We start from the raw sequence: 23,376 nt of genomic DNA, 5'->3' as shown, positions 1-23,376 counted from the left end.
AAGAGGCTTCGCGGCACGCTACCCAAACGTCGCATGAAGCGAGCTGACGAGCCGAGAGATCCAAAATCTCTGTGGTCTGTCCCAGTCTGTCCTATCTATGACATCACAAACGATAATGATGATAGCAAAGTTTGCACACGCCGCCAATAGGAAGGTAGTGCAGCTCTTTTGTGTTGCCTGCCCTCTTGTTTAAATTCCTCATGAGTTTCTATAAACCTAGATATTTTTTTTATTTTGTTTGAACAAGGTTCCATTTTTTCGCAACAGGTATGGACAGCTGAACAACAAGATCTTGTTCAAAGCCTAGGAGGGCGCTCACTGCGGCTGGCCGGTGATGGTCGGTCGGACTCACCCGGCTATTCTGCCCTTTATGGGACGTATTCATTGCTGGAGACGACCCTCAACCGAATCATTCACCTGGAGCTTGTAAAGGTGGGTACCACAAAGGCTTTGCACCATTTGTATTATGCTCTTGTCTAATATGACAAGGCTGTGTAGGTATGTCTCAGGCCTAGAGTTACTACCTATATGAAGATTGTCTATGAAAGAGTCCAGAGATTGAAGGAAAATATAAGATGGACAGAAAATGTAAAAAAGAGGCGGATGGACTAGGCATGAGCATCCTTTCTGGATGTTGGTGTTATGCAATGTGCTTTGCTTGTTCATTCAAAGTATTGAAATAGTTGTTTCGAAAGAAAAACCATGCTGTCATACGAGGATTAGTATGGTGTGTATTCATACACTTTCCTTCTCTGGAACTTATCTAAGCTTGCCAACCTTCTCTTCAACTTTATAAATTGGTCTTAATGGCAACGTCTCAAAAGGTTGAGCTATCCTGTGGCGGTCTCAGAAGCTCCAAACTTACATACTAATGGCGTGCATGCACCATGAGGGGGGTAATGCATCTTGAAATGTCTCGGCACCTTTACTTTCATTCCCCACAATAGAGGTAGCATATCTCTGCCTGCAGTTGCTGGGCTTGACAAGAAATATCCGCTGATGTAGTTACCAGGCTGCCTCACGTTTTTTCTGTATTTTTTTTCCCTTTGCTGGTAATTTTTTTGTCTGTCACCGTTATCCTCCCCTACCGCCTTGACCCTTCCTTGTTCCTGCTTTTCACTCTCCTTCTTCTCCTTGGTCTCTTTGGCTGGATGCCGGCACCTAATAAAGCAATTTGTGTTGAACGTCCAAAGATGTGCTGTTCTGTACGTCCCTCTGTTTATGCTGTCAGTATTATTTAACTTTATAGTTTTTTGCTTCTATAATTTCAGCTAGATAGGGAGTTAATTCATGCAATGCATTATTACTGTGGGCTACATCTGTTCATTGCATTTCTTTATTGGGTGTTGTTCAGTCGACCGAAGTGAAATCGAGCTGCCACATGGAGCTGGAGGGGCTGACCAGAGCTTTGCTTCACCTTGAGGAGCTGGGTCTCAGGGTGGAAGTGGTCGTGACTGACAGGCATGTGCAAGTCAGTGCCTACATGAAGCGGGAGCACCCCCTTGTCCAGCACCGTTTCGACCTCTGGCATGTCAGCAAAGGTAAGCCAATATCAAAACAAAATTCGTGAATCCCATGAGAAAATTGCTACAAGTCCCCTTCTTTACCGACATATACTTCCAAAACAAGCTCTCTGGCCAGAGCCATTTTTTTATGTGGATGCCACTGCTTTGGCTCTTGTGCCCCCTTTTCTACCATCTTGGACTATGAGACCACTGCTCCTCCCTCTCTGTGCCTGCACTGCTCTCTGTTGCCAGTTTTCAAGCCTCATTTCTGCTTGGTCTTGAGGGCAAGAGTGCGACCGGCCCACGACAGTGTGAACAATGATAAGTATTCTTCCCCGAGATAAGCCCCAGACAACCTTTTGCTGCAAATGTGCCTCCGCCAGATATAGATCATCCGGCTGGGGGACCAACAGTTGCACGCTCCATTAGCCCAGGGAAATGTGTAGAAAAGGAAAAAAAAAGTCCTAGGACACTTGAGCACTTCTTTTGAGTTGTGAATGTGAAAGCATGAATGTCGTTCTTCCGCTCCCTTAGTTTGTGTGTGACGTAGTGACATGGAAGGCCGAGTGCGCACACTCGTGAAGTGGCCTTGAAGTGGTGGGTATGTCGACGGGTCATTTGTTGTTTTTGTACTTTATAAACTGCATTTGTTTCTTTTTTCACCTAAAATACTGAACAAAAACTACTTCCACGAATCATTTAAATGGTTTGCGCCACTTATATTTTGTATTTGGACTAAAAAAAAGCTTTTAGCTGCTTTGACCAGGAGTAAGGCAGGAGCTGGTCAGGACCGACATCACGATGTCGTCACATGCCGTGTGTGTTTGGTACCATGGGGCACCCCCGTAGGTGCAGGAGGCTTCTGCATTGTCCGGTTAAAATTAGGTGCACTGATATTTAGTTACTCTCTCCGTGCCCACTGGCTTGCCCGAATAACAAGAGATACGGAAACTGCAAAAAAGGTAGACTCTTAAATAGGATTGCAGGGCCCCTTTAATGTTCCAACCACCCTCCCACCACAGGATGCTGTCCAGACTTCATTTGTTTCTGCGGAACGAATTCGGGTCGCTTACTTTTTGAACAGACCTAGTACATCTTTCGGCATAAGCTCTTTGACATAGACTTTCATACTTAAACATCAAGTGCATCAAAAAGGTTTTGGTCCGCAGGCCCGACCCAAGTGCTGCTCCTAGTATTAAAAATACTGGGAACAGTGCTTCGATTAAGCCTGCTTTTAAAGGGAAACTGAAGCGGTTCTGTATTTGAGAAAAAAACACTTCAGTGGCCTTCATTCGACCTCCAGGATCACGAATATCGAGATTATCTGTCAATTTGGTGCATGGATGCCGCAGAAATTAATTTTTAGAGTACCGCCGAGGCTCCTCCTTCCCAGGACGTGATGTCATGCAAGGAGTTTTTGGAACCTCTGCTCTCGCGCATCTTCAGCGCCTGTGAAACCTATGCACGCACACTGTTGCTGTTTTCAAAGAGGTCAAAAAGAGACATCACGACTGGTGTCAGTGCAGGAATATACACCTGGCAAGCTTGCAATTGCATGCGATGCCCACGCGAGCGACATGCGCTGACCGGCCCAAATATCCTTGTATGACGTCATGATTGGTAAGAGGTTTTTCGCGCTTTCTTGTGTTTAGTTACATCTTCCGGGAAAATGAACGTGATATTCAGATTCATGGGATATAAATACTGTAGAATTCACCTCTAACACATTTTTTTCATGAAGAGTTTCAGCTTCCCCTTAAATTGATGCATGGAAATACAAAAGCGAATAATATTTACAGGCATCAAACAGAAGATTGTAGCTTTGGCCAAGTCGCCACAGCACAAGGCCCTAGCAAGGTGGCTGGACACCATCACCAGACATCTTTACTGGTGTGCCCGCACCAGTGACAACCATGGGGACCTCATCCTCGCAAAGTGGACATCGATCACACGACACATCTGTGATGTCCACCATCACCCCAACTCGCTGCACCCTGCGTGTCTGCATGGGGAAGTACAGGATCGACTCTGGATTGAGGAGGGTGAGTCCTTGGCCAGCAGAATTTAGTTTTGCGAATGTTTATCCATTAATACTTTTCCTCTTATAGGAACCGAAACCTTCAAAAAGTTGGAATCGGTGGTCCTTTCCAGTCATCTCCTCCGGGACATACCCAAGCTCTCCTCAGACGAGCAGACATTTTCACTGGAGGCATTTCACGGTGTTTTAGTTCACTTCGCTTCCAAGTCTGTTGGCTACTGCTACGAAGGACTGCAGGTAAGGTGGGCATTGCATTATACAGGATATTGTCACGGGTGGTGACCAAAAATAACAAATAAACAGGAAGAAATAAACGTGTAATGTGGCGAACTTGTGCCAAAATAAAAGGGTACAAAAGAAAGATAACAACAGAGCGTCGCGGGCGTCGAAGTCGGCGTGGTAGCAGAATCGAGCGCTGGGGCGAGACTGACTCGACAAGGTCGCGGGCGGCCTCTTATCTAGAGTGCGCCGCTATCTCGAAGATTCGGCGAAAGCGGTTCGAGCGTCGCGTGATCGGGGCGAGAATGAACACGCACTTTCTAGAAAACAAAAGCAGGGGTAAATGATAGAAGTTAGGTGCGGTACATGAATAAACGGGAACTTTCTGGAGGACCGTGACCGAGCGTTGCTTTCTCAGCCTTGCGCGCTGCATTACTCCCCCCTTTAAAAGTGCATCGCCCCGATGCAGTGTAAAACAAATCAAAATAAAAAAGAACGATAAACTAAAGAGTTTTTTGGAGCACAAAAGGTCCACAGTCCTATCGAGCGTAGTACGGCTTCAGGCGCACGACGTGGACGACCTCCGGTCGTGGTGGGCGGCGTGACGATGTTCGTGTTCCGTCGGGCATCACCTCGTAGTTCAGCTCGCCGAGGCGACGAAGTACCTTGTATGGTCCAAAGTACCGTTTCAGCAGTTTCTCACTGAGGCCGCGGCGACGGATGGGCGTCCATACCCACACCCTATCTCCGGGCTGGAAGTGGACGTCCCTGCGACGAAGGTTGTAGCGGCCGGCGTCGACGCGTTGCTGGTCTTGAATCAGGAGTCGGGCGAGCTGGCGAACTTCTTCGGCGCGTTGAGCAACCGCCTGGGCGTCGTCGCTTTCGTTGTCAGATGGCTCATGGGGCAGCATGGCGTCCAGCATGGTCGTTACCTTCCGACCATGTACCAGCTGGAAAGGGGTGAATCCAGTGGTCTCTTGAACCGCCGTATTGTAGGCGAACGTGACGTAGGGCAGCACCTCGTCCCACGTCTTGTGCTCTACGTCGACGTACATAGAGATCATATCGGCGATTGTCTTGTTGAGTCGCTCCGTCAGCCCGTTTGTCTGCGGGTGGTACGCAGTTGTACGACGATGGCTGGTGTGACTGAGTCGGAGGATTTCTTGGGTCAGTTGTGCCATGAAGGATGATCCGCGATCTGTAATCAGAACTTCTGGAGCGCCGTGCCGGAGGACGATGGACTCAATGAAAAACTTGGCAACTTCCACAGCAGTCCCCGAAGGAAGAGCTTTCGTTTCGGCGTACCGCGTGAGATAATCTGTGGCGACGATGATCCAGCGGTTCCCCGACGTCGAAGGCGGAAAAGGACCAAGTAGATCCATTCCGATCTGCTGGAAGGGTGCAGTTGGAGGAGAAATAGGCTGCAGGAGTCCGGCCGGCCTCGTCGGAGGTTTCTTGCGTCGCTGGCACTCGTGGCATGATCGTGTGTACAGGTGGACGGTCTTGGGGAGCTTGGGCCAGTAATACTTTTCACGAATACGGGCCAGTGTGCGGCTGTATCCAAGGTGTCCGGACGTCGGGTCGTCGTGACATGCTTGAAAAATCTCCCCTCGAAGGTCGGTCGGGATTACCAGCAGCCACGGCGAGTTGCTGTCCCCGAAGTTCTCTTTGTAGAGTACACCTTGTCGAATGGCGAAGGTCGGCACGGCTCGTGAGAAAACACGGGGTACGGTACCGCCGCGCCCTTCCAGGTGCTCGATTAAGGCTCGCAGCTCCGGATCGTCTCGTTGACGTCGTGCCATGTCATCGGTGTTCACTGCCCCTAGAAAGCACTCGTCATCATCCTCGTCGCTGCTGTCGGAAGGTGTTTCGACGGGAGCTCTGGACAGGCAGTCAGCGTCGCTGTGCTTGCGTCCTGACTTGTAAACCACAGTCATGTTGAACTCTTGTAGCCGGAGGCTCCATCGAGCGAGGCGTCCGGACGGGTCCTTGGGGTTCGCAAGCCAGCAGAGCGAGTGGTGGTCCGTGACTACGCGGAACGGGCTTCCGTACAAGTACGGACGAAACTTCGTGATTGCCCAGACGACCGCAAGGCATTCTTTCTCAGTCGTGGAGTAATTTCTCTCTGCCTTGGACAGTGTCCGACTTGCGTAGGCGATGACTCGTTCGGTGCCTTCTTGTACTTGAACTAGTACCGCGCCAAGTCCAGCGTTACTTGCGTCAGTGTGAATCTCGGTGTCCGCATCCTGATCGAAATGTCCAAGAACCGGAGGCGTCTGGAGTCGTCGCTTCAGCTCGTCGAATGCCTGCTGCTGTTCCTCGGCCCATTCGAACCTCTCGGCGTCCTTCGTGAGGTTTGTGAGTGGTGCGGAAATCCTTGCGAAATCCCGAACAAAGCGACGATAGTAGGCACAAAGTCCAAGGAATCTTCGCACGGCCTTCTTGTCTGTCGGCGCTGGAAATGACGCGACGGCGCGAGTCTTCTCTGGGTCGGGGCGAACGCCTTCGTTACTAACCACGTGACCTAGAAACTTCAGTTCGTCATAGGCGAACCGACACTTTGACGGCTTGAGGGTGAGTCCAGCGGTCCGTATGGCTTGAAGAACAGTTCGGAGTCGTCGCAAGTGCTCGTCGAAGTCGCTGGAAAACACCACGACGTCATCGAGGTAGACCAGACAGCTCTGCCACTTCAGTCCTGCCAGTACGGTGTCCATAACACGCTGGAAAGTTGCTGGCGCCGTACATAGTCCGAAGGGCATTACCTTGAACTCGTACAGCCCATCCGGCGTGACGAAAGCTGTCTTCTCTCGGTCCCGTTCGTCGACTTCGATCTGCCAGTAGCCGCTCTTCAGGTCCATCGATGAGAAGTATCGAGAGTGGCGCAGCCGGTCTAACGTGTCGTCGATTCGGGGGAGTGGGTAGACGTCTTTCTTCGTCACCGCGTTCAGCTGCCGGTAGTCCACGCAGAACCGAAGCGTTCCGTCCTTCTTCTTAACCAGTACGACTGGAGAGGCCCACGGACTGCTTGATGGCTGGATTATGTCGTCGTTCAGCATCTCTTGAACTTTCTCCTGGATCACCTCCCTTTCTTTAACGGAGTCTCTGTACGGTGATCGATGCACAGGGCGCGCGTCGTCCTCGGTAATGATGCGGTGCTTCGCAACGGCTGTTTGGCGTACCTTCGACGACGTCGCAAAGCAGTCACGGTATTCGGCGAGGAGGTTCATCAGCTGCCGTCGTTTTGGGTCCGGAAGCTTAGGGTCGATGTCGAGTTGCGCTGGCGACGTACCGTCTTGCTGAGGTGGCGAGGATTCATCAGTAATGGCGGCGATTTCGGCGGAGTTTCGGAGATCCTCGACGTGGCCAACGGCTGCACCTTTCGTGAGGTGTTGCGTTTCATTCCGGACGTTCGTCACGAGGACCACAGTGCGGCCATCCTGAAGTTCAGCTACTCCTCGTGCGACGCCTATTCCTCTTCCCAGGAGCAACTGGAGGTTACCTTCCAGAAGAACTTCGCTACGGGTAGCTGCATCGGTCACGACAGGTACGACAACACTTGATCGCGGCGGCAGATTCACGTGGTCGGCAGCGACTCGGACGGCGGCTGACGCAGTTTGGAGTTTCTCTGAAGGCGGAACAGGTGTCCGCAGCGTCAATCTGTTTTCTCCAAGGTCGATGACGGCGCCGTATTCACACAAAAAGTCCATGCCGAGAATGACGTCTCTGGAACAGTCTTGTAGAATGACGAATTTCACAGGACACGTCTCGCCGTGAATTTCGACGCGAGCGGTGCACCTTCCGACAGGTGTGATGAGGTGTCCTCCGGCGGTTCGTATCTGCGGTCCATCCCACGGCGTCGTGACTTTTCGAAGGTGGCGAGAGAGCCTCCCACTCAATACTGAGTAGTCTGCCCCGGTGTCAACGAGTGCCGATGCGTTTTGGCCATCGATAACAACGTTTAGGTTGTTGGACACCGTTGCAGGCGCGTCGATGCAATGCGGGGTGTCGAAAGAGTGGGAGCGCTCCGGCGTTCTTGGAGGCTGTTTGCTTCCGTCGTTTTCGGCAACGTCACCTCCAGGCGTTGCCGCACTCAGTTTTCCCGACGACGCAGGGGAGACAGGCTCTCTCGGCGGGATCGTGACGCTGGGGAGGCTGAACGTCGTGGGGAAGGGGAGCGGGCTTCACGGCGGAGAGACGACACTGGGGAGGGCGAACGTCGGAGGTACTCCTCGATGTCGCGAGGGCGTTCGCCGTACCTCGGGCGTGGGTCGTTCGGGTGGAACCCACGCAGGCCCATTTGCCGGTAGGGACAACGACGGTAGATATGGTCGGCCTCCCCGCAGTGGTAGCAGATGGGTCGTCGATCCGCTGTCCTCCACACGTCGGTTTTCCTTGGCGCCTGCTGTTCTCGGCGGTCGTACTGACGTACTTCGTCGTTGCGTCGGGGGTACGCCTGCGTTGATGGGTCTCGTCGTGGCGCCACCGGGTAGTGTTGAGCAGTTGGCGACGGTCCTCGGGCCACTGCGGCGTAGGTCAGCGTCGGCTCATCGGCTGCGGCCACGCTGGCAGGAGTCTCCGGTTGAATTGCGCGCTGAACTTCTTCGCGCACCACCTCGGCAATCGACAGCGAAGCCGGCTGGTTGGCAGCAGGCAGCAGCTTCCTGAGTTCTTCCCGGACGACGTCCCGGATGATGTCGCGAATGTCCGGGATGCTGCAGCTGGACGGCGAGAGGGCAGCGAAGCCGGGGAGTCTCTGGTAGTGTGAGGCCCGTGCGTGAAGGGCACGTTCGATGTTGGTGGCCTCAGTAATGAAACCCTGGACAGTCGTAGGCGGGCTCCGCACGAGGCCCCCGAAGATGTTTTCTTTGACGCCGCGCATTAGGACCCGCAACGTTTTCTCTTCGGGAGCGTTTGGGTCTGCGCGGTTCGTGAGGCGGAGAACGTCTTCGACGAAGCTTGTCACACTCTCGTTTGGCCCTTGGTGTCTTGCTTGAAGGAGTTCTTCGGCACGCTGTCGTCGCTGCTGGTTGGCAAAGGTGCGTCGCAGCTCGGCCTGGAACTCTTCCCACGTCGAAATCGACGCTTCGTGGTTCTCGAACCAGGTGCGCGCCGTGCCTTCCAGAGCGAAGTAGACGTTCTGAAGGCACTGCTCTGGTGTCCACTGGTTATGGCGGGCCACTCGTTCGTAATGCTGTAGCCAATCTTCAACGTCCTCGTGGACCTCCCCGTGGAATGGCGTCGGAGTCCGGGGTGCGACGGGAAGGTATACGACGGCGGCGGCGGACGGGTTCTGCGATGACTGGTTGTCCATCGTCGGCCTCGTTGGCTGCCTGGTCCGGGGTGGCAGAAGTCCGTGTTCCGGGGGTAGACCTTGGGTGCGGCGACTGGATCGGGTCTCAATCTGGTCTTCGCTCGGTCCTCGGCAGGCTGGGTCCGGACTTGCACTGCGGGAACTCGGAGGGGAGCGCTGAAAGGGCATGCGCACCTCCACCAAAATGTCACGGGTGGTGACCAAAAATAACAAATAAACAGGAAGAAATAAACGTGTAATGTGGCGAACTTGTGCCAAAATAAAAGGGTACAAAAGAAAGATAACAACAGAGCGTCGCGGGCGTCGAAGTCGGCGTGGTAGCAGAATCGAGCGCTGGGGCGAGACTGACTCGACAAGGTCGCGGGCGGCCTCTTATCTAGAGTGCGCCGCTATCTCGAAGATTCGGCGAAAGCGGTTCGAGCGTCGCGTGATCGGGGCGAGAATGAACACGCACTTTCTAGAAAACAAAAGCAGGGGTAAATGATAGAAGTTAGGTGCGGTACATGAATAAACGGGAACTTTCTGGAGGACCGTGACCGAGCGTTGCTTTCTCAGCCTTGCGCGCTGCAATATCAAGACTGTTATAATTTATTGTACATTGGTGTTGATTTCAGGACGTACAGTACATTGCAGCACTGCATTTTAACTGCAATGCAGACAGAAAGACCCGTATCGAAGAAGATGGCCAGGACATGTGTGCCTTGAAGTTTTCAAGAGGACGCAAACAGTGGACTGTCGTCCCTGTTAAGGAAGACACGAAGTTTGGTATGTTACATTTACAAACTGCATGTGAAAATTAGAGGCATTGCAGCCAATACATGCAGACATAATTTACATATCTACATAATTGTGTAGCAACGTCACAGTTGCATCAGCTTTGCAGTTTCAAAATTGCTGTCATAAATACTAGATTGTTTCATCATTTACTGCCACAAAGCGAGGCAAGTGTCGATGTGAAGGGTTCACTAGTCAAAACAGGTGTGTTTGGGAATGTCCTCACTGAACAGGCTCACACAAAGATGAAAAGGTTGTTTAAAAAAACTGCTAAAAAGGTATTTGAAGATGCTTGCTTTTGTTATATAGTGTAGCGCAGTGGTTCTCAATCATCGATGTTTCACGGACTCCTTATGGATCGGCGGATATAATGGAGGACTCTGTTTGTGGCGAGGTGAAGGGAAAGGTTTAGGTTAATTATGATCATTACTTAGTAAACAAATAGAAATAAGGGCTAGTGTGAAGTAGACTTCTCTGATTGACATACACTCGAGAAAACTCACCCGAAAATTGGAACGTTTCATGTCAATATGAAAAAAATACAACTTTATATGCCGGGCTTGTCTGATGAGCCAGCGCTTCGCGGACCCCCATTTGAGAAACACAAATGTAGTGGATACCATTATGCATTCAACGTTTCACATGACAAAACCGTTTACTAAGCCCGTGATAATAGAAATATATAGAAACTACTTTCTCCCCGCAACGGGGTTGAAAGCTGGGCTAGTTGGTAGCGGTTCATGATGATTAAAAAGCACTTGTCCTTGTAGGTGTCCTCTTTTTGTCCTTGTGTTTTGCGTGCTTTCTAATCATCATCGGCTTTTTCCCTTGCCTTCTTTTGCGGAGGTGATATGTCCGCCCGCCTGCTCCCGGAGCATTCGCTTGCAATACTTGTGAAAATCATATTCCCTCTCGCTCCTTTGGATCCTGTCCGCAATTTCTTATCATCAGTAGAACATGATTACGTTTGTAGCATTTCTAACTCCAACAATGAGATATTAGGTGCTTACGACAGTGGAAATGGTGAAACCACTGGGGATGGAATCAACAAGGTCAGAAGCAGCGTGCATGCGGATCAATGCGCGTGGGAAGCCATCGCTCACAATTGGCTGACAAGTGCATTCGGTCAGGCTTGCCAGTGGTTTGGATTCTATGGTACGCTTGAGAAATACAATCTTTCTTTACCTTTTTGATAGGGAAATAGGTGGCGTATGGTTGTAAGATTTTGATTTTTAGGATGCCTAGAGCCCGTAGAGTGAGTTATCACCAAGAACAGACGGGCTCAGAAACATATTCAGTGCCCCTTTAAGCCTGGTAGTAGAAAATTCAGATTTTGCAGATCAAGAGATTGTTGCAATGTCCTAGGAATTACTTTCTAGACATTGTGATACATAACTCATGCATGTTTATTATACAACATTTTTAGGCTACATCGAGAAGCTTCTGGCGGGAGTCTTCGAACGGATTACGAGGTATCCAACCTTCAAGACAGCAAAGGCATCACTCCCGAGACTGGAAAGGGCTACCCTGGGCAGCACACAGGCGGAGAGGCCAGACTTGAAGAGTGCTGTTGCTGCCCACCGCTCGCGCTACCAGAGGCAACGAATCTTGTAAAGTGGGTTTTGTCAGTCGGCTAGGATGCAGTCACTGGTGGACTTGCACCTTTGACATAACCTGGATTGGTGCTAGAGTCTTGAGCTTTCTTTCTGTGCCTCTGTTACGAGTGTGGGCCGAGAAGTATGACACGTCCGAACTGGTTGACGGTTAGCAACACACTGATTTTTCATGTTTCTTTGCCATTATCTTTACAATAGACCATATGCAAAATTGCTTGGTGGTCTAACAGCACCGTGCACGTGGCCATCTTGGTAGCGTCAAGTATCTTGAGTTTCGGTTTCTCAGCATTTCCAGAACATGAATGCTCTGCCACTAGGTGTGATTCAGAAACCTTATTGTTTTCTTACTTCCGATCACCCAAGGTGGACAAAGGACTAGGCCGCCATGCTTTTCATCTCTGAGGACACTTTTACTTCTTTTGCCGATGCGAACATGCGTGATGTCTTGCTGTTTAGCAATAGACTAGACTAGATTTTCTTTTTTTTTTTTTTTTTGGGGGGGGGGGGGGTACTGACGAAAGCTTCTTTTAATGGAAAGCTCTGTGTTGTTTTAAAGGAAGCTGTGCCCTGGGAATATTTTTCAGGTGTTGCGAAGAGCTCAAATTGGTTTCACAAGCATTGACCTCAAGCACAGTTGATGGATGTTGTGCTATTAATGAAATTTGTTAAACCCTAGCAGAATAACTGCATTGACTCATTGAGCATTTGGAATGAACTCTCGGTTCTGGCACCATTTTCCTCTGGTGATGTTTACTATGAAAAGCTCTGTCGAACAGTTATGACAATTTTGAATCGTTAATTTTTTAAATTCTTATGTCTTGTCTGCAGTTTTGTGAGTTTATTGCGAATTGATGATATGTGCTGTATTTTCTGAATTTGGAACTGTTCTGAAGAAAATTCTCCCATTGTTGCTGTGTTGTTTAGACCTGTCTTGTTTCCTCTCAAAGGCTTTTTGGCAGGATAGTTGTCTTTGTAGCATAATCAAAATAATGTTATTTGAAACTTATTGATTGTGAAGCCAGTTTTGAAATGAACTTGTCTGTACTTTTTTCGGTTGTTGATGGACTTCAACTATCGAAAGATAAAATTAGGCAGGATCGTGTTTATAAAAGATTTATCTGAAATGTGTAATGTTGCAACTCTGGTTACTTATATCAAACAAGTGTTTAAACCTGATAAATTTGGAGCTCTAGACAGCATGGTGCTCAAGACAGTTGAAGTTTGGGACGACCGCTTAATTAATCGCAGCTGGCTGTTTATGCTTTGCAAGTGTGTCAAAGTGTGTATGACATGCATAGGAATGTCAGCATGACATCGACAAAGGTAACGAATATAAAAGAGGATCGTGCCAATCGATGGAAAACGTAAATTGCAGAGGCATAGCAGCCGCACACTGGCTGTCATTGGTTGAGTGTGGGGACAAGAAAATCACATGAGCGCATTTGGGAGTAAAAAAAATAATGCACAAGGCTACTTGTGCATTTTCATTTCCATTTTCAGCTTTCATGCCATATAAATTGTAGAATGAATGAATTAACCATTATTTCGATAATATCCTCGTCCGGGTTATCTCATTCTGACGCTGCAGCTGATGCTCCAGGTGTGTGCCCTTGGTCGTCCTCGGTAATAGCCTTATGTGCTCGTAGAGCAGTGTGCATAGCCGATGTTTGTCTTGCTGCGGTGCAATCCACTGGTCCCAGGTTGTGGCTTTAAAATTGGTTCGGGCAGAGGAGGGAGGGGGCTGTGAGAGGTCTACACCCAGGAGCATGCCCACAAATGTGCTCGCGGTGAAATACTTGCCACAGGGATCGCACCCTGGCAGTCCTGCCCAACCCTCGATATAATGTAGGTGGCTGATCTAGACGGAAAGGGTTTACACACTATGAAGGGTTGTAGCTATTTTTCTGTAAAAAATATACGAAGGCGATGGTGATTATGTCCGGTTAGTTTGCAGATCAACCACGAGATTTTCTTTCTGTGCAATATTTGACGGTGTATGTAAGGGTCGCAGGTGCTTGGCCAGTAAATTTATGGACCCATAGACGGTTCTTTCCCGAGCATGTTTGCTCCTTCATTACCGGAAGTACCAAGCTTGAGTGCTGATTATTATGCTGACCGAAATATGTGTTTCCTCACATAAATCACCAATTATATTTCTTGAGCGATCATGAGAATGTTAGCCTAGAGCAGCAGTGATATCTGCAGAATTATTGCTATGCGGTGTAACTGAAGCCGAAACCATTTTTGAAACATAGGAATAGAGGAAAGTGTTATGCTAAATTTAGCCATTTATGACTAATTGGAGAGTAGAGCAGCAATTATATCTCAATGGAAAGAGGGGGGGAACCGTAACCAGAACCGAAATTAATTTGTAAGCAAATAGGAATAAAAGGGAACTTTATCCTCAATTTAGATGATTTTCAATAATTATATTTCTTGCGGCTGCAGCGAGCGTTGGCAGCGGCAGGCGACGGCGCGTCGACGTAACTGGCTATCGCGAAAGAGAATCGGTGAATGAATCGGCAATACCGCGCTCGGCCCTTTATGTTCCGAAAAAGCTAGGGCGAGACTGACTAGAAAACGTCATTCTGGCCTTCTTATCGTTTACGCTCAGGGTATCTTCTCCCGAGCGTAATCTTCTGGATGAACGGAGAAGCGTATATTCTCGATCGCACGCGGCAATATCCCGAAAACTGGAGCGTAGAGAAACAGTTATATCTGAAAAGAAATTGCCCTGTCACCAAGATAAACTATTTTGCAAGCAAATAGGAATAAAGAAAGGGGGGCTATATCAAGTTGAATTTAGCCGTTTAGCTATTCATATTCTTTTGAGGATCATGACGAAGTACCCTTATTTGAAAACAATTATGCGGCGAAACCGAAACCATTCTGCAACTTGACAGGGCGGCCATCTTGAAATGATGTCAAAAGCGCTGCAAACATTCGCACGTGCGTAACCCGATTCTGTCTGTCAGCGACGGGGTACTCGTGTGATCACCCGCGCGTGGAAATGGAGCGTCGCTGCGATTCTTCAGATTCGTCAGAGTCTAGTGACAATCTAGAAATATTAGAGGATTTTGACTATGACAACGAATCCCCGTTTGCCTTCGACCCGCGGGCATCGCCTCCGAGGGAAAGGGCCGCGGCCGCGTTCCCGATCCGTCGATATGTGGACTCGGATTCTTCGGAGGCAGAATGGTGTGTGCGTTTATGCCTTTTCCGACTAATTCTAAAAAAAAACTTTTGTTGTCACCGGTGCCATCTCCTTTTAATTTGGTGCAATTGTTCTAATACCTGGGATTGCAAAATTGCCAGAGCGCAGGAGCGAGAAACTTGATGTTTCTTTTCGGTGGTCCCTGAAATTATTTACAGTTCATCTGGTCTTGATGTCTTGTCGCCAGTTATTTACTGCTTATTTATACAGGTGCTCTTGTAGCTCTTGTCGGCCGACGCTGCCAGACGAAGACCTTTGCTGTGGGGAAATCGAGAAAATGGCTCCACTGCTGCGGGAGGGGTGCATCACCCGCAACGATCTGTTTCGGGTGCTATGCCTTCATCGAGAATCGTTGGAGGTTCATGCTCTGATGATGGAGCATTTCACTCCTACAGCTATGGAGACCAACGATAAAAACAGGTATGTAAACTTAGGACCAAGATCACCTCGCCTGTGCAAATATTTGGGAATACGGATGCATTACTAGGATCAAAATAAGTCAAGAAATCCTCATTTGACTCTCAGCGCATAGAAATCTGTGATAGTAGCTTTACGACTTTCTGTAATAAAGCTCGTTATTTCCATGCAGAAAGCTGAGGTACACTGCATACCGGGTGTTCGTGAGCTGGGTGTGGCGCTACTGCGGTAGATCAAATCGCCACCGCTTGCCAGGTTGCGTCTTGAGAAAGATACGGGAGGCCTTTCCATCACCGTCTTAACAACTATTTTCGTGGCCATAGGTGAGTTTTCCAAGTATGTTGCCGTCTTGTTTGTTGCACAGTACGTCGTCTAACATGTTATGTTTAGTGCAATTAAAAGGCAAATTGAGCTAGAAGCTATCATCACCGACGTGACAAGAACCTCAAAGGAAGCGGTCAGAAATTCCTGGTCATGCGCATTGCCTTTTACAGTGCACTGACTGCATGTGGCATCACATTAGCTACAAGTATGCTTATGCAGTCATGACACTACAAATGGCAGCAGGGAGGACACCTGAATGCTCCTTCAAAGTTACCTTGCCAGTAACTTTACTAAGTACCGTAAAATACCGTGCATACGCCCACACCCAAATTTGTAAGATCTGAGAAAATATGCACAGTATATTTATACGTAGAATTGATGACCGGACAAGCGCCCATCCCCCATTTTTTCATTACTATCTCAAAATTTTAAATGGGCGCTTGCCCAATATTTTACGGTATGTTATCAAACAATTAAACACCACAATTAAGCACCACAAAATAAATTTATAATTGCAAATAATAGGGCACATAGCTTATTGACTTGAACATGGGTTGCTTTTTCTGTGAAACTTTCCCACGTTGCAGAATTCCCTGCTTTATAAACAATACGGCACTTACCTCAAACTATGCTTATGACAAGCAGATACTAAGTATGGACGTCTACTCAAAAGCCATGGGAACTGTCAGATTATGGATGAATAAAATGTACCAAATCGTAGGGGCTTTTTGTGAACAAATAACATCACTTTACTTTTCCGCATATCATGCATGTTAATAATTGCCCCATTGAGGAAAAGATTTGACAAAACTGCAAGATATGTATGTCTATTCAAAGCCCACAGCATTTTCAGTCACAAAATCTGATTGCAAAAGCATTTTCCCACAACCGTACAAGAGACCAAAGCTCAGCAAATGGTCACTAGGGTAAAAATAATGACACAGGCAAACCTTATGGCAAAGTATGACACTGCATCAAACCAACAAATTGCCATAAATGAAAAGCTGACCAGATTGGCACAACTAACTGTCATAACAGACAACCAACAGCAATTTTTTCCATACAGCAATAACGGACACCTCATTGAAAGTCGCACGAGTGATGAAGGCAATAACACTGACATGACAATAACAATGACATGAAAGCAGAGCAGCCTATACAGTTTTACACAATCAGCACACCACACACACACATATCACAGGCCTATATGCCGCATATAAGTTAACTACGATGTTATCAGAATGTTCACACATTCTACACTGTTCTGAGTGTGTCGTGGAATCCCCTCACTACACAAACACATCACAACCCTATATCACGGTAAAGTTCACAGAAAGTCTACACATTCACCACTGTTCTCGCTGCTTGTCCATCTGCTGAGCTCATCGAAGCCGCAACACTGCAGCCTTGGCAGCCCATCCGCCGAACTCTCCATGCATTGGCAGCCGCTGCTTTCTGCTGAGGTACCTGCTCAGCCTGCTGATGAAGAGCTGCCTCTGCCACTTTGCAAGCCGCCGGATACAGAGCCAAATTCCTCCCCTGTCACACGAGACGCACGCAGCTTCACACGCTACTCTCTCCACTGTTGCTGCCTAGGCAACCCACACCGTCGCAACAATCACAGTCACACACCACCAATTGGCTGGGGATATGGGGCATATACAGCTACTGCCATAAGGTAGCATTTGAAGTTTGTGCAGAATGATGGTTCACAACTTGGTACACCCAATTCCTAATAACCCCAATGTCTCAAAATCAGGTAGCACTTATCAACTGCACTAACACTGCAATTGCACAGTTGTAATGCTTTTTGTTCCTACAATTCTGTTTTTACGATTTTCAGTACTCCAACTGCCACCTACTGCCACTCCCGATCCAGTAGATCCACGACATAGTAAATCTGAAGAGCCAGCCGAGCTGTTTTCATTTTAATAAACATTTTCTCTCTGTCACTACATGCCTCCGCCTCGTTCAAAAGGATCATGCTGCGCTGCGTGCCCGCCTTTGAGCAAAGCTCGGCATGCCATGGATTGAAAAAAAACGTCCATCTGCCAACATTGACGTTTGCTTGGGAGTCAAAATCAATATGTTGTGGTGTTGCCACCGATTAAGGTGTACAGTGATGAAGATACTAAATAGCCCTACATGAGCGGGTGTTTTTTTTTTTCTAAGGAGCGCTTGAATGGCAGCTTATGTTATAACTAGGGTTCGGATTTTTCGGTTTAAACCGATAAAGGTATGCCGAATCCATTTTCGGAATCCGGTTTTAACCGTAAAAGGTCAATTTTTAGGTTCGGCATTTTTTATTTAAACTGATAAAAGTATGTCGAATCCATTTTCTAAAATTTAGTTTTAACTGGAAAAGGTCACTTTGACCTTCCAGTCGTACTGCTGAGCCATGGCGGAAAAGTGGAACGACAGTGTCCATCGAAACGTGTCCGAATGTATGGGATACACGGGTGCCATCACGACGTTATGGTTTAAGGCTGCGGTACCACGGCGGCCATCTTGAACAAGACATTAGTTGAACCACCAGGGCGGCGTTGGCTGTCCGTGTGAGGAAACGCTGCGGAACCTGCGCGCCAATTTCGAAACCCTTTTTCCCGTCGCTTGCGACCTTGAGTTTCCCTCTCCTCTCTTACACCCCTCCTTTCACGTGTTCACCCTCTGGCGCGTCGCGCGTGCGTTCATTGTTGGGAGGACAATGTACCGGATAATCCCTAACTGGAGACCCCCTGCCCCAACTTGTCCGGCTGCCAAGTGATCTGAGCGAGATGGGGTTTTGAAGCGGTATGGAAAAGTGGGACCGGCAATTTTGAACTATGCTTTTTCGAAGTTGGACAATTTGTGTGCAGGGCTTGCAAAGGCACAGGCGCGAGTGCGTAACTGTTCACAATGCTTGGGTTGCAGGAGCACTCGCGCGTAGAAATGGTAGAAAGCGCTTTCCAAAAAACCACGCGCCCCCATTCTCCAGCGTTGCACACCTATGTGTGAAAAAGGGTACACCTTCGATAATGCGTCAACGTCTCCCGACTTCGTGAGAGCAACAGGGTAAATATGAGTGCGCCCTGGGTGCCGGCCGTACGAAAGAGACGCCCTGCGCTTCCTGTCACCACTGCCTTTTCTTGTACGCACTGGCCATGGGCGGTTCTTTTATTTTTACACCGGATAGCTTCATGGCGTTTTTGAAAATACAAACCTGCTCATCGTACTGCTGCACTACAGCTGTGTCAGGCCATTGTGCTGTAGTTTGAGATTGGGACGGTGTGGCTACATTCTTATTTCGTGTGTAATGCCAGCACAATATCCCTTTGCTGAAAAAGGGCAAAAAAAAATGGTAGGATCGGCAGCAAAAGTTATTTCAATGCCCGAATTACGATGAAACACCAGTAAGAACTAGTGTAAAAGAAGTCACATGGGCACAATAAAAAAAAAGAAATCCTACAACAAGATGGTGGCGTCTAACGTAGTGAATTTAGAGTGTTTGTAATAGCTATAACCGTGATAATTATAATAACAATAATAATAATAATAACGGAAGCGGTGTTGTTCCCTCTGTATAGTGGTAACGTTACATTCAATTTGCCAGATGTGTTGGGACCTCTGATCAGGAGTGGCTGTGAGGTATTACTGGGACCGGACATTTCATCGGAGCTGTTTCATCGAACACCGCCTGGTTGACCAGTATAAATAATAGGCGAGGACAGCAGTGTTATAATACTAATTTTAATTTATTAGACTTCGTTTTTCAACGGAGTAGCGGAACTAATAAGAAAAAAACTTTATTTTTGTTTCCCATTATTTCTTTCATTTTCATTTTTTTTTATGTAGCTTCTGAAGGTACGAGACCTAAAAAAACAGAAAACACAAACTTAAAATTTCTTGAAACATCTAATCATCGGGTGCAGCGACGGGGGCACGTCCCTTAGAGGGCGAATCTTCGTAATCAGTCACATTTTTCAATAGAGTGATTGTAATTGTAATCGGTAATTTTTTTTTCAGTAACGCGTACAAGACTGGCTGTATGAGACGTTATTTCTGCTTTGGGTTGCGATCTTTTGAGACAACTCCGAAAACACAGTGCACTGTTCCTTCTCACCGTTGCGATTACCTCCATCTTTCAGAACGAAGTACGCGTTCGAAAATAATCGTGCCCAGGTAACCGCAGCATTCCTCGATCAGAACTGAACCCGGAGCTACGTTTTTTTCAGCTTGTTCACCATCGATCGATTAGCAATGCTGACCTTGTAGGGGCTTTGCCAGGTTGACCACTCCCCCCACTCAAAAAAAAAAAAAGCATTTTCTAGAGGACGAACTATTGCGGTTGCCCTTGTGACGAATTCTCCTTGACGCATGTTCCGCAGCGGGCCTGTTACCAGTCGGCCTGTGATGAACCGTCCTGCATCGACCAAATATTCCTCCGGCTGCAAACCGGAGGAATATTACGGCCATCACGTATGTAAAAGAAAAATGACACGGAACTGGAGGAAAATGAGGAAAAAGGGTCCGGGGAGCCGGGGGACACAACTGGTCGGTTGAATCATCGCCAGAACGCGGTCAGCTTTCATTCGGGGCGCAAAGCAAAAAAGGACAACGTTTTTTTTTTTTTTTTTGTAGAAAGTTACAGCCAAAAGAAACATCCTAGCCGACACTGAATCAGACGCTAGATCCGGACGCATAAACTTGAGCACACATGTGCTTGACGCTGTCCTGCGGTTACACAACACTCGGAGCCGGTGCCCAAAACGGTCTACTAGAACGCGTTTTACGAGTCGCGCTCCGCATCCCGATGCGAGCTACGTGTTCGCCGGACCAATCACTTGCCTGCCTTTTATCAGCTGACCTCTCTGTCTCCGCGTGAGTATGCGGAGAGGGGGTGACCGCGTGTCGCAAGGCTTCGGTTGAGTGGTCTAAGGAGCGTGCGGCTTCCACCTCACTGTCAGCGCGCAGTGTTGCCAAAGGTACAGGGGTGAGCGCATTCCCACCGGCGATGTAAGCAGTCGCGCGACGCGACTAGATGGCATCGCAAAAAGATTAGATGGTCACACCGGCGTGCGCGATGAGCGAGGCCAACGCCTTCGTTGGCGAGTCGTTTCTCGAAAACTCTCGCTCCGAACGCCGTTGATTGGCTCAGCCGATCCGCGACGAGATCGCGTCACAAAAAGTCGGGTCAGCAAGCGACTGCTCAAATCGGGTCGCTTTTTGGCCGCGATGGTCGCGTTTGCAATAAAAGTTATCGCGCGACTAGATCGCATCGCCGGTGTGAACGCACCTTTACACAATCAGGTGAAGATGAGAGGGGGGGGGGATTAGAAAAGTGCCCCCTTTTGTGTGTCGCCACGCCGTATCCTGGTCGCTAGTGTGCCCCTTGAAGATTAGCCCGTCACTCAACATTTATACAAAAGCGACTTTCCTCCCCCTCCCACAAGTGGCTTTCACAGTACTGGGCGCAATCTCTCGACCTTTTTCGTAAAAAAGTAAAATATTCCTATTAGTTAGAAGGAAAACATACACACAAAAAGAATAGATGAACGTATTGGGTTCCTGTCTTGTCTTGAGTAGTCTTGTCTATTTCCTAACAGCCTCTAAGGCTGTCGTATGTGTGTTTAGAAGCACTTGAAAGCTTGGGAGGTGTTTCTTTGTTCTCGACTTTTCACCTTCTCGCCCTTTTCCCTTCCCTTCACCTATATAAACAATATACGATGGATACATTTAGTTTCTAGTTGGAGGTCTCTCCGTTTCTTCCTCGAGCGTGAATTGAGAGGTGAGTAGCAAGATTTATTTTTCGTAAGAGTTTAGATTTTTTTAATTCGTGCACAGTGTTACAAACTTTGTATCTGTCGCAGACATGATCTTCTCCAACGGCCCAGCGTCGCTAAACGGCTACCAACTGATCGGCGACTCCATGTTGTTGCGTTTAGCGGAACACTGCTCCGGACTAAGGCGACAGCAAATCGGTACGTATAATTCGTGGGCGGCGCAGAAAAGCTCACGTCAAAACCGATGGATGCAGAGGAAAGCTCATCTGCCTTTTGACGAGTGCGGGGAAAAGGTCATCTGCGAAATCTAACAATCAATACTTGATATTCAATATTCGCGACCCTACTGTGGGCTTTGATTTCTCTTTTCTGTTTATATGTCGCACTTTGCTTTCCGCTCATTCTGCGCTTTTTTGTTTTCATATTCGTATAAGTATTTCTAAAATCAAGTGTTCGCGTTCAACCCCAGACGTTCCCTTCTGTGTCCGTTCCTTAGACTTTTTTTTTTTTTAATTTTCTGCACCACAGTCTTAGGACGCCATGATTACCTACCACCAGTTCGCCCGCGCACTCACGGTGTTTTCATCAGAAGACTGGCTTACTTTCTAAGAAAAAAATGAAGAAGCAGAAGAGTCCACAGTTTTGCAGAATGCATGAGAACAACAAAGTTGTCGACGCGTCTTTTTTCTAAGCTGCTTACTTCCACATGGAGACAGCCCCCTACAAAGTGACAAGTCCGTCTTGTTCTACATCTCCGAAAGGGGTCATTGGTTTATCACAAAGCAAAGAAAAAAACAAAAAAAACGGAGCAGAATATTAGTTTTTATGCAAAAAGAAAAAAAAACTATTTACAAAGGCGAGAAACAATCCGGCCAGAAACCATAACGTTCGATAAAACGGCGTTATATGAAACGGCTTCAATGAAACGACGTTCGATGAAATGGCCTTGATTGAACGGCGTCAATGAAATGCGTGCACCCACTCTGAGCGTTTTGTCACGAAGCGACAGGCTGTGAAGAAAAATTGTTAGATCGGTTCGCAGAATCGTGGGTGAGCTTTTCTCTGCACCTATCGAAATTCTGGTGAGCTTTTCTCCGCATCCGCCGGGTTTCCGGTGAGCTTTACTCCGGTGACCTTTTCTCCGGGATTCATAATTCGTAGGCTTGCCTAATGCATGTATGCCATCCTCTGTGTGTGTATTTGTTGTTTTTTTTTTCCTTCCATGTCATGACATATCCTTGTTTTGAACGTCCTTTTCTGTCGCAGTGAGCTCTACGTTGGTGAGCGGGGCCACAGCAAGCCAGCTGCTTGATGTGGTGATGGAAGTGCCTATCGCCCCGCGCGTAATCCTAATGATCGGGACCAACGATTTGCGGGGCGAATGTGATGCGTGCAGCCTAATCTCGGACCTGGCCATCCTACTAGGGTGGCTCACACTTTATGCGCAGAAGGTGGTGATACTGACGCTGCCTCCCATTGCGCTGCATCACCGTCGCGGAAGAAGCTGGCAAACAGTCAACAGGGTCAACCACTGGATCACTCACTGCGGAAGCAGTAAGTGCGGAACTTCGCCGGTTCGACAATTTGCCACTAATTTCGTTACTGTACCGATCGTTGTAGGTGTCACCATGCCAGTGGAGATCCATCGACCTTTCGTGGTACGGCGGACGAAAGTGCGATTTGACATGTATGCTAGGTAAGTTGTTCTAGCTTTACTGAAATCATGGAATCATAAAAGGCTTGCACAATTTGATCAAATTATAACAACCATTTCTATTAGGCGGTATGCTGGCAGAGGACGGCAGGACTTGGTCCACTGGAGCGCGGTTGGCATGGACGCCGTCGTGGGCTTACTGCACGTCGCCCTGCTGTGAGCTGCAAAAAGTTCGGAGTACCACCATCTCGATGAAGTGTCAAGGCTGGTTTGCGTAGTAGCTACCAGCTGCAATACGTGTGACTGACTTCATGCGAGCTCATCAGACGCCCAATGCATTTAGAAGTGTTCTTTTTTATACACACACGAGGTGGCTGCGCGTGCCCGTGCAGTGAACGCAGAGCCCTGTATATGTATAAAAAAGAACACCCCTAAAAATACTTGGCGTCTGATCTGCTCTCATGGAATCGCAGTCACACGTATCGCATCTGGTCGCTACTGTGTGAACCGGCCTTTGGTCATGGCTGTGGCATTCTAGTCGCCAT

General features: G+C 48.2%; 3 protein-coding genes across 4 annotated transcripts; all 3 read left to right on the top strand.

The window, feature by feature from the left end:
- Positions 1-1,381: 1,381 nt before the first annotated feature.
- Positions 1,382-3,825, top strand: LOC121838506. The gene is made up of 3 exons (XM_042294787.1): positions 1,382-1,541; positions 3,305-3,547; positions 3,614-3,825. Exons 1-3 carry the CDS (start codon positions 1,382-1,384, stop codon positions 3,823-3,825), a joined length of 615 nt encoding a protein of 204 aa, XP_042150721.1.
- Positions 3,826-9,712: 5,887 nt separating this feature from the next.
- On the top strand, positions 9,713-17,437 carry LOC121046892. 2 transcript variants are annotated; one of them, XM_040501596.2, is made up of 5 exons: positions 9,713-9,838; positions 11,274-11,457; positions 14,888-15,097; positions 15,267-15,417; positions 17,262-17,437. In XM_040501596.2, exons 1-4 carry the CDS (start codon positions 9,766-9,768, stop codon positions 15,394-15,396), a joined length of 597 nt encoding a protein of 198 aa, XP_040357530.2. In that variant the 5' UTR covers positions 9,713-9,765; the 3' UTR covers positions 15,397-15,417; positions 17,262-17,437. The 2 variants fall into 2 exon arrangements, 1 of the variants encoding a protein (XP_040357530.2); XR_006078449.1 differs by lacking the exons at positions 9,713-9,838; positions 11,274-11,457 and adding an exon at positions 14,538-14,661.
- A 5,092-nt stretch (positions 17,438-22,529) lies between these two features.
- Positions 22,530-23,051, top strand: LOC121838505. The gene is made up of 3 exons (XM_042294786.1): positions 22,530-22,731; positions 22,798-22,873; positions 22,958-23,051. Exons 1-3 carry the CDS (start codon positions 22,530-22,532, stop codon positions 23,049-23,051), a joined length of 372 nt encoding a protein of 123 aa, XP_042150720.1.
- The last annotated feature ends 325 nt before the right edge of the window (positions 23,052-23,376 follow it).

This window comes from Ixodes scapularis, unplaced genomic scaffold (assembly GCF_016920785.2).
Source record: "Ixodes scapularis isolate PalLabHiFi unplaced genomic scaffold, ASM1692078v2 PGA_scaffold6__148_contigs__length_123643588, whole genome shotgun sequence".
NCBI lineage: Eukaryota > Metazoa > Arthropoda > Arachnida > Ixodida > Ixodidae > Ixodes > Ixodes scapularis.
Note: the sequence above shows the minus strand (reverse complement) of the source record. Positions and strands in the feature narration are given on the sequence as shown.